General features: G+C 39.4%; 1 protein-coding gene across 1 annotated transcript; it reads left to right on the forward strand.

Annotated features, from left to right (window-relative positions):
• Positions 1-1,265: 1,265 nt before the first annotated feature.
• On the forward strand, positions 1,266-11,754 carry LOC108668620 (A disintegrin and metalloproteinase with thrombospondin motifs 20; the record flags this gene model as incomplete). Its single annotated transcript, XM_018155862.2, has 12 exons — positions 1,266-1,412; positions 3,889-4,124; positions 4,518-4,670; positions 5,033-5,203; positions 6,148-6,298; positions 6,613-6,797; positions 7,123-7,379; positions 7,715-7,894; positions 9,135-9,308; positions 9,937-10,106; positions 10,784-10,910; positions 11,702-11,754. Coding segments are annotated over exons 1-12 (1,944 nt in total), but the record flags the coding sequence as incomplete, so codon positions are not given.
• Between the last annotated feature and the right edge of the window lie 6 nt (positions 11,755-11,760).

The following is an 11,760-nucleotide window of genomic DNA, read 5'->3' on the forward strand; positions in this document are numbered from 1 at the left end:
CGTAACAAAGATGCCATCGTCGTCTTTTGTTCATGTAATACTCCAAATTTCGTTCACCTATAGTGCGCGTCGAGAGCGCGTTCATTTTTCAAGCTATCTTTGCAGAAGTCCGAGTACAAGTGAAGATTTGGCTACCTCCGGAGTAGACTGAATTTGCGCCTAAGAGGAAATTGTGCAGAAAAGAAGTTTTGGTTTTATTATCGAATAAGAATTGTTCGAACGCGTTTTCCTGCACGAATTATCTTTTATCTATATTCCTTCAAAAGATTGAAATTATAGCTTCTTATTTATTCCGCTGAAAATTTATATTTTTCTTATCTAATTTCCCAAATCCAAATAGCTCGAGAAAAACAAGCGAATACGTTCGAACGGTCTATAGCCATAATCCGTATGCCATTAAAACAAACCCGTCCCTCCAACTATGATTAAACCCGCTATTTTAATGCAATAATCCCATTTGCGAATCAGTTCAACCTTGCATCTGCCAATGCAATGCAATTGGAGCTGAGCCTGTGGACAAAGACCGTGCCATAATACGAGCAGTGAACCTCAGCTTTCCGCCTCGCCGGATACACTCGGTATCTGAACTGCAGTTAGCTGGATATTGCCGGACTTTTTGTTCTTGCGCAATGGGCGAACAATACAAAACTGAACTATGCACTTTCACTCTTTTTGGGCCGGCTTGCAGTCTATGCACTGATTGAGGACGGTTTCAATTATTCCATGAGCTGCCGCTGTCGGAACCGACGATCGCTCCTATCATTTGCTCCGGCTTTTCATTAATTTATCGGGATAAAGTTTCCATGTATTTCACTTGTTCGCATTGTTTTTGAACTTGAATGTCGTGACTATACAAAATAACTTAAAAATCGATAAAATGAAGTTAGGAAAAACACTCCAGAATATGTTTTTAAATTCCAAGCTTGACTCCATCGTTTATAAAATCAGTTTACTATTCAATTGGTATCGACGATTCTATGCTCCAACATTTTTTTTTGCCACGAAGTAGGATTTCTCTTCATCGCCAATCTTATTGCTTATAATTGCTAGTATTTACTGTCATGGCACTATAATGTTCCCCTTCTGACCTAACGAAAACTCTTGTAAAAATACCTCCTGAACTACGTGGATCTCAAAGATATCCAATCATTTTTTATACTCTGAAAAAGTTCACCCTTATGATCATCTCGTAACGCTAAAATTAACGTATTTATTTCTTTTATTTGTTATTTAATATAATTCATTTATCCCTGACAGCAGTAGAGCCGGAAGAGGATCAGCCTCACCATCGCTCGCGGCGCGGTCTCTTCTCGAAGCCGTACACCATGGAGATCCTCCTCGTGGTCGACGCGAAGATGGCGAGATACCACGGCAAGCATGTCGACCAATATGTCCTCACGCTCATGTCAATGGTGAGTGACTCAATGCGATGTCTTTCGAGGCTTGTGTTCTGGATGCATACGATCATATTTCATTCAAGTGTGTTGTGTTGCATGTTTTATCAAGTCTATCCATCCAGTCGAAGGGCCTGTTTTTAAATCTCCTGTGGAAAAGTCACATCGCAGGCCTATTCTTCAGCGCCGACATCACTATGATATGATATATGAAATGATAAGATATATGATATGTGTGTTGCGTTCTGACTCTGAAGTCAGTGGTTTCCTACGCTGTTTGGAAGTTCGCGATAAGTATTGACGTCCTGCAGTTATGATATGCATACATACGAACATTCTTTGAATGACAGCCAAATATGACATTCATTTGTCTCTAGCCTTTTAATTCGAAAATAAAGCTCGTGATCAGTGAACATTTCTCCCATTCCTTATATACTCTTATTTCTATGTACTCTAAGGTCTGAAAAATCCTCAACAACTATGAATTCTAGTTGTAATACCTCTTGATAACTTTATATACCTTGTCAACTCTATCCTGCTCCTGCGATGCCAGCATTCACATCAAAATAAATAATTAATCTAATAAATAAAATATCATTGCCTAGCACGAAGCGAGTACAGTATCATGTTGAATAATAAATTGAAGGAGTCAGAGTCATTGAAGAATTTGTTACGGTTGATGGCATTTAGGATTAGAACACAATTCTGATAGCCAGGCTCTTTTGTTTTCTGACAAAATGCTTAAATTATTGGAGCATGAATTGGACAACAAAATTATGTCAATTCTTTCATAACGTTTAGTTTTATATTTAAAATTGCAGCGATTTATTGGGAGGGCGTTTCGTTGATCCGATCATACGCATTTCTGATTAAAAGGCTCCTAATTTTTCTAACTTTTTGAATGATAATATCGTTTTACGAGTATCGCTTCATGGTTTTACATGCAACCATTTTTCCGAACTTAACCGACGTAAATATTAACCTGACATTTTAATGAAAGGAGATGCAGTGAAATTATGTAATCTTCAAACAATAAAAACCACTGAATATTTTTAGAAACTTAAAAAAGTGCCTAATGTTGCATGTCTTTGCTCTGGGCGTGAGTATCAAACACCGATCCGAATTTATGATTTTGAAAATTTCCTACAAACTCTAAAAATGCTCAAGCTTTCATGGTAAAATTTTCAGAAGAGAACTCCGCTACAATCAAGTGATTGCTTCTCCATAAATATCATTGCCAGGAATCACGCAAGTGTCAGTGAGATCCCAAGATGGAGCTTATTGTTAGTTCTGAGCAGGTTTGCCTGGGATAATTCCTAACATACGAGCATGTTAATCACAGTAAATTATCCGCCGTTTCTATTTGGCTCAAGCTTGTAAATAAATTGTTACTGAAGGGCCTATAAATAAGCATGCGAGTCTTCGTCGTCTTGTTGCCTGGTGCTATTTCTCATGCCTCCAGATATCGATGAGAGGTATCAGTGTATTGCCTTGGAACCCGTCGAGGAATCTCATTATGTTGACGCCGTTTAAGGCTTGCTAGAGCTTCAATTTACGGACCTGGAGAGCCATGATTAATCTCCCATTGATATGCGATACCCTAAGAAGCTTTGGCAGGCTTCGCCTGGATGCTCCTATTGCTGCGGAATCACAAATCGGAAGATGTTTACGATGTTCAGACGAGCTCGATGTGGTACTCCGAACACGAAAGTTTTACGTTTAGATTTGGTGAAGTGAAATATTGATTATGCTGCAAATTTTATTGAATGTGCGAGTATGTTCGAAAAAATTTTCCAACATTTAAATAATTTTTTTTCTTGGTGTTGTTTATATTTTGGCTCGCACAATTTCAATGTTTCCAGAGATTTAAGCCTCGATCGTGATCAATTTGAGCGAACGCCAATATATGAACAGGTGCCGCGACTCCACAAACTATTTCGAAGCTCAAGAAGAGCAACAAACAGCCTGGGGCTGTGAAGTTTCAGTTACCATAGCTGAGAATAATAACAGTAGCTTGATGAGTATGATGTGATCCAAGATACAATTCTGCTGCGCACTAGAATTCATTTTTTTTGTTTAATCAATTTCGTGTCTCTATTCATTTTCAGGATGCAATTTACATTTGTACCTTTATATATTGAAAAATATTTTAATCTGGAATTTAGGTGTGGGTTTCTGGCGCTTGATTAGCATTTCCTAGTAAATGGAAAACTTTTTTTCAACTAGCGACTATTTCTGTAGTAGCGACTCCTTCTGGTGCAATGCAAGTACGTATTTTTTGCAGTCGATGTACGAAGGTCACAGGCGGATGATGAGGACATAAATTCTGAATCGTTATTGAAGATTCTCCGGTCCACTGAGTTTCATCCACAAAACCATGACCATGCATGTGTCTTTCAGCAATGTCTCCTCCGTCAGTACTCCAATAACTAACAATTATGATCACATACAATCTTAATCTATCTGAACTGAAATCGTTGGTTTCTTTCTTCAGGTATCCCTAATATATAGGGACTCAAGCTTGGGCAATCTGATAGACATAGCGGTGGTGGAGGTAGTGCATCCGGAAGGTAAAACCTTCGCCAATAAGAAGCCCGGCAGCAGTCAGAATGAAGTCTACGGCAAGTCTGCTGAGGATATGCTTAAGGACTTCTGCAGGTGGCAGAAACAAGGACTCAAACAAAACCCAAGTCACCCTCGGCGCTTCGACACAGCTTTGCTCCTCACCAGGTTACTGTTCATGGGATCAATTCAGAACAAAAGTGGACGCTTGCTGTCCAATAGTGTCCATGTCTCTATGATGTGACTTGAAGCATATGGAGTAAACATAATAGCATAATGTGCCAGTACAGTGCATACAGCACAAGGAAATTATATTTTCTCGATTCTGAGCTCTGAACTATTTGGAGCATTTGATTCAAGCAAGATTTTCCTTGCGCAATGACCATTTTTTCTTAGTTTCAGAGAAAATATTTGACCAAAATAATACATGAAATATTTCTAGGGCATAACCAAAAAGAAATTCTCCGTTATGTTCGTGCAGAAACAATACTTACCGCAATATAGACTTAAGGTATTAATTCACAGGTTTTGATTTGTATTTCTCTTGCTTATTCATTACAGAGAGAACATTTGCCGCAATCCCTTCACTCAAAACTGTGACACGTTGGGCCTGGCAGAGCTTGGCACCATGTGCTCCCGCCACGCCTCCTGCGCCATCGTCCAGGACAACGGCCTTTCGGCCGCCTTCACCATCGCCCACGAGCTGGGGCATCTGTGAGTTGACAACGCGAGAATGTTTCAATACAAACGTATCACAACGTCTGTATTGATACAGACAATACGTACCTTATCGTTCACACAAATAATGATAAGGTTACGTACCCAATCGTTATGGAAACTGTCTATATTAAATGCTTTCGTAACGCTGCCCTTCGCCATTTTTCTAGGAATTTATTGCACCCATAATGTGCTGATTTAATGGCACTATAATAGAGAAATGTAAGCAAAAAGCAAATGTCTCGCATAGACTAACATTTTATAAATCATATCGACGGTCAATTTATGACTCTATGATTTTTCTTTCAATATATCGGACATTGAAGAGCTAATTTCATTTTCACATTGATTTGCATCAGGCTGAACATGCCTCACGACAACGACGCGAAATGCAAGATACTGAAGGGTAGTGCTTCTGACGACGCTACCGCTGCCGTGCACATGAACGTGATGAGCCGCATGCTCGACCACAACACCTTGCCCTGGATCTGGTCCAACTGCTCCCGCCACTACCTCACCGAGTACCTGTAGTGAGTGCAGGAACTGAGTGGTGTAAAATGTTTTTCATGATGTTTCACCGAGTACCTGTAGTGAGTGCAGGAACTGAGTGGTGTAAAATGTTTTTCATGATGTTTCACCGAGTACCTGTAGTGAGTGTTGCGTCTCGCAGGAACTGAGTGGTGTAAAATGTTTTTCATGATGCCTCACTGAGTACCTATAGTGAGTGTTGCGTCTCGCAGGAACTGAGTGGTGTAAAATGTTTTTCATGATGCCTCACCGAGTACCTGTAGTGAGTGTTGGGTCTTGCAGGAATTGAGTGGTGTAAAATGTTTTCATGCTGCCTCACCGAGTACCTGTAGTGAGTGTTGCGTCTTGCAGGAAATAAGTGGTGTAAAATGTTTTCATGATGCCTCACAGAGTACCTGTAGTGAGTGTTGCGTCTTGCAGGAATTAAGTGGTGTAAAATGTTTTCATGCTGCCTCACCGAGTACCTGTAGTTAGTTTTGCGTCTCACGGGAACTGAGTGGTGTAAAATGTTTTTCATGATGTCTCAACGAGTACCTGTAGTGAGCGTTACATATCACAGGAATTGGGTGGTGTAAAATGTTTTTCATGATGTCTCACCGAGTACCTGTAGTGAGTGTTGCGTCTCGCCTGAACTGAGTGGTGTAAAATGTTTTTTCATGATGCCTCACCGTGTACCTGTAGTGAGTGTTTAGTCTCTGATGGACTGAGTGCCTAATAGTTTTCCTGATGCCTTACCGAATGCCTGTAGCGAGTTCATCGACATTAGTGAATTTAGTACAATCACTATGTCTTCTTGACACCGGATTTAGGAATTGTGATGCATATCATGTTTTTGATGCCTTCCAAATAGTATTTTATTTCGTTCTTTCAAACGCTGCCGCATACTTGACTTCAATGCTAATGATATCAACATGTATTGCTCTGACGGGAACAATTGTACCTGCAGCGCCGGCCACGCTCGCTGTTTGGAAGACAGTGCGAGCAGCAACAAGCTCGTGGAAGACGAGGTTGAACTCACGCTCGCCGGTGAGCTCTTCAACGCCACCAAACAGTGCCAGTACGTCTTCGGCAAGACCACTAGCATCTGTCCGTACATGGTCAGTTTTGTTTTCTGCAGCGTGTTCTTAATAATGTTGAATTCTCTATAGACTTGAAAAATTTTCCTTTATAAAAAGCAGTTGGTAAAGGAGGACTACAGACTCGTCGTTCTTAAGAATTTCGTAGTTCTTGTTATATTCTATCTACCATGTGTTTTTTCCTGATCGCGTTGAATGTCACAGATACGTATCTCAACCGTCTTTCTTCACTCGTTGCAAATAATTTTGGAAAACCTGCTTGAAGCCAATTTCCCCCTTAATGTATTTCATCTCTCGAACTGAATGGTAATGAATATTTTTTATTAATGCAATAGCCGAAGTGTAAGCGCCTATGGTGCACGACGTCGCACGACGAGAAGGAGGGCTGCAAGACGCAGCACATGCCCTGGGCTGACGGCACGCCGTGTGGTGCAGACTCCTGGTGCTTGCGTGGCGAGTGCGTCGTCAAGAACAAGCAAACACTGAAAAAAATACAGGGGCAGTGGGGATCCTGGCAACCGTAAGTAAAATTTCTGCAGAGACCAGAGATTGTACGTCAATAAATTTCGTGTATGCGTGTGTCAAAAGATACCAGATTTTGTATGAATAATGTATCAGTTGAGTTAACATGAGGAGAAGGAGGCATGCAAGTTAGTATTACCTAGACAGTAAATTTAGAGTATACATCAAATGTTTTTGTTGCTAGGCGTGTGCCTGTACATTATGCACTCCTAACGGTAAGTCGATTGAGATCTTTGATTAATTTAAAGATGTCTGCATACCATGCATGTCTGCAATTTAAAGATGTCTGCATACCATTGCAATTGATATTTATCGATGCTCAGTTGGAGTGCGTGTTCGCGGACCTGCGGTGTGGGAGTGCAGCGCGCTGAGCGATACTGCGACGACCCAAAGCCTAAATTCGGAGGCCGCTATTGCGTCGGCGAGAAAGTTCGCTACAGATCTTGTGTCATGGAACCTTGCCCACGAGGCTCCAGTGCCCTCGACTTCAGGACCCAACAGTGCCAGTCTTACAACGGGAAAAATTTTGGCCTGCCTGATATACCCGAAGATGTAAAATGGATTCCTAAATATGCCGGCAGTAAGAAATTTGGTTTACTTATGATAGCTAAATTAAATTATAACCTATTTAAGTTTAGATATTACGTAGGTTTGTTACTTGATTCCACTCAATATCTTTCTTACTTCTCAATTTCCTTAAAAATTGTTTCTAGAAAATTTGTTGCGACTGATGCGTGAACATCGTCTCTTATTTTCATTATTTCTCGTTATTCAGACTCCTTGCTTAATTAACATAAATAAGTTCTTGGAACTATTATGTACAACTTCATCAGTTACCACCCTAAATGGAAATTCTAAGCCATTGCGAGCGCCGTTTAATATAATAACAATCGTTTGCTGGTATTATGCCCCCAGTCTTGCACGAGGACTCGTGCAAGCTCTTCTGCCAAGTGTCGAACTCGAGCGTGTCTTACCAGTTGCGGGAGAAGGTGGACGACGGCACCACGTGCGGTCCTGACACTTATGACATCTGCGTCAACGGCAAGTGTCGCGGCGCAGGCTGCGACTATGTGCTCAACTCTACCGCCAGGGACGGTTAGTTCTGCGGCAACTTCTGGTGCTTTTTTTATCATGTTTTATACCCAATGATGCTTTATTTATTACGTTTTATACCAATGATGCTTTATTTATTATGTTTATACCCAATGATGCTTCATTTATTATGTTTATCCCCAATGATGCTTTATTTATTACGTTTTATCCCCAAGTTCGTCTTGTGTTAAACGGGCATCTTTAAATTAAAATTAAAGTTAAGTGTCGCGAAAATTCGATTTGGCCCGTACAAATGCATCCTCACATGTTGGTGGTTATTCACAACAAACTTTTTTGGACGTATATACTTGATGTATATTGGTGTAGTTTGAAGTTGTTTTTTTAATGCAGGTTTCATTGTAGACCAGAGAGTATTTTTAAGTAACAATTTTCTAGTTATTTTTCTCAGTTCGGCGAAATATGCCCTTAATAGGGTTTATAAATTCAAATATAGGGTTTCAAAGAGACATTGTATTATGACTTACCACGTTTTGAATGCAAGTATATTTATTATCCAGCAGTGGACTCCTTGATAATAATAAAAAAAGTGTTAATAAGAAATACTCTCTGGTCTTCATTGAAACCTACTTAATGTATGGCATACAATGATGACACAAGCAATGCAAAAGTCTTATCCGGATTTCTAAAGCAGTTTATTTTAAACCTCATATCTCACTTCAGTTAATATGTTTCGTACGATTGCATGCCACACTGTCAAAAAGTAATAGTATTCGTGTCCGGAACAACAAATTAATGCCGGTTTTAATTATAATCTTTGATTGAGATTGACTTGTTGGTTGTTTTTGTACACATTTTCTCTCAATTGATTTTCACGATTAATTCTGCCCATATAAGTCAGATTGATGCAGCGCGCACGTAGAATAAGCTTCTGTAAGCCGTTACTTGCCAACATTAATGTCAATTTGTACGGAATTTATTTTTGTTCACTGAGCTGCGTATCTTCGTCTGTGTACTCACTCTTCTGTGCAGATAACTGCCATTGCTTTTAATGAATTATGCAAAATTTGATAAATTCTTCAAACAATTTCAGCGTTTTATGCGCATTTTCTCATATATGGAAAAAAAGGTGCTGTTGTGCTCGCCATGTCCGTCTGTCCGTCCGTGACTTCACGTTTTCGTCGACGAGAAAACGCGCTCTCTGTCACTCACTGCAGTGAGTACCGAGTTATATTTTTTAGAATTACAAAATTTGTTCTATAACTTGTGTGTTCACACATGCCAGACTACTGTGGGGTGTGTGGCGGCGACAACTCGACGTGTCAGCTGACGACGGGGGGCCTGCAGGAGAGCAGGAGCTGGGGCTACAGCGATGTCACCATCATACCTGAGGGCGCTGCCAGGGTCGAGATCACTCAGCGGGCGTTCCATGACAAAGCCGACGATGACAACTATCTTGGTGTGGCTTCAGTCACCGTTATTCATGTATCATATCATTTCGTTTATATGCTTTTTATAACGTTGGTTTATACACTCTTGGAAGTCGTGCGCCGGGGTAAGATGTTTTATTCGCAACAGATTTTCTTGAGGTTCTGGTATTTCATGTTGGATAGAATCTAACTGTCTTGAATGGTTTAAATAAATCTATAAGCTTTCGAAACAGCCGAGTATTTAATACCGAGTAGGTAACGCACTTGTTTCCTTGTAAGGTTTAAATTTGGGTTTTGTATAATGGAAATGTAGTTGGGGACATATATAGTTCGGGAAGATATAGTATCTCCCTTATTAAAATCGCTTCAAGTTTTGAAATATGATATATTTTGAGTATTCTTCCAGAAAAAAATATTGTTTCTCAATTTCTCTCTCGTCACCGTCAGGTGATTGAAGTGTTTAATACTTCTGTTACAATGTGTTTTAATCATCGTACCGCAAGAAAACCTCGCCGAGATTGAAGTCGATTGTTTCAATTGTCACAACGTGTGATGTTATTTGGTTCAGCTGTAATGAAAGTGAATTTCTTTAATTCTCTGCTTCCCCATTTTCTTCCTAATTTCCCACAGCAATGTAGTTTATTTGTTTATTTGCAGCTCTAGTTGATCTGGAGACCGGCGAGTATTTGCTCAACGGACACTGGATCGTGACGCCATTCCAGAAAGTGGTGGAGTTTTCCGGCACGATGCTGGAGTACTCAGGCTCCAATACTGCCATCGAGAGGATTAATTCCACTAAGCCTCTGCAAAAAAAGCTTCTAGTTCAGGTTATTACTATGTAATCTTTTGAATGATTTAGATTTTATAATTTTACACGAGACGTGACTCACAAAGCTACATATAAACTGCGTAGTCTTTGCGTATTAATTTATTATTATCTTATCTACAATTCTTGCAGAATCAGTGTAAGTACAGATGGAAGTTATTATTACAAAATTTTACGCAGTTATTACATTACATTAAATTTATTACAACGCAGTTATTTCATTACAAAAATGCGTTGAAAATATTGATGTATTCAGTTTTTTAATGCTGATGCTGTAATGCATTGCGATTTAAGAACATTTTTTTTTCCAGAGGAAAACTGGTAAAGCAATGAAATATTGTGTTTTATGTGAATAAATTATCTAGTTACGTGCCTGCTAATTAATTTAGTAAACTTTTTGGATAACAATATAGCAAGACCTTGCGTTCAACACAGTCTTACGTTATGTGTCAACTGACGCGACAAAAAATGGTAGACTGAATTGTGGATATTTGTGTTTCTTGGACACACATTAAGTTTATTGCTTGTGAATGTGCACAAGACTAGTGGTGGATGGCGGGATAATTTTGTCGTGTATGTGAATGTGTGCAAGGACTAGTGAGGAATGGCGGTATAAAATTTGAATCGTCACTTAATATTGAACGGATCATGTCCCCCTTAACCAGCTGCTCTTTGCAGATATTGTCGGTTGGGAAGTTGCATCCTCCGTATGTTCGTTACAGCTACACCAAGAGCGACCATTTGTCTGAGCCTACTTACCTGTGGCGCCTCGGTGACTGGACTAACTGCACCCAGCCTTGCATAGGTAAGAAATCACATATTAACCTAAAAATTTTAAACAATGAGTCATATTTACATTTATTTCAGATCAGGTGAATTGTTTCATTTTATTTTTACACCCGGACATCACGTATGTGACTAAAAGATAAGCAACCGTTTTGCTGAGATAAGGTTCGCAGTTTGTGGAACTGAGCTTGAAAACGTTCTGAATACTATTGATACCAAAGAAACGCATTAAAATTTTAAAAATATTAATAATAAATGGTTTAAGCCCTTCTAACATAATAAAGTATACATGCAGAAGTTGATTTGACTTCACAATCACGCCTCCAAACGAGACGACCGAGCTCCGATGATTACTACTGTATTCTGGCTACTTTGTCTTAACATGGCGGTTCAGTAAGATTATGTCTAAATTGACGCTCTTTTGCAATTATTCTTTATCTCCTTTAACCTTTTAATGAGGTTTATTTCTGAATACGAGATATTTTTTCATTACAAATAATGGCAAAGGCACTCGTGTGCCCGGCATTCATAATGCGAGTTTCGTTTGTTTTCATGCACAGCTTGCTGTTTTCCCGAAAAAGTATTCGAGCAACTTGTATATTATCATCCTAAAATTATACCAAGACCTCGAACATCGTAGATAAATTATGATTGTGTTAATTATAATTATAAATATGTAAAATGAAAATTCTCAATATGTTAATGATAATGATCATTATGTTAACGAAATGATAATGATCATTATGTTAACGAAATAATAATAATCATAATGATAACGAAATAATAATAATCAGTATGATAATGACGCAGGCACGCGGGAGCGCAGCGCGTACTGCGTAAGGAACGCAGCAGGCCACCGCGTGGCCGAC

The sequence above is a fragment of the Hyalella azteca genome, unplaced genomic scaffold (genome assembly GCF_000764305.2).
Source record: "Hyalella azteca isolate HAZT.00-mixed unplaced genomic scaffold, Hazt_2.0.2 contig15409, whole genome shotgun sequence".
Classification (NCBI taxonomy): domain Eukaryota; kingdom Metazoa; phylum Arthropoda; class Malacostraca; order Amphipoda; family Hyalellidae; genus Hyalella; species Hyalella azteca.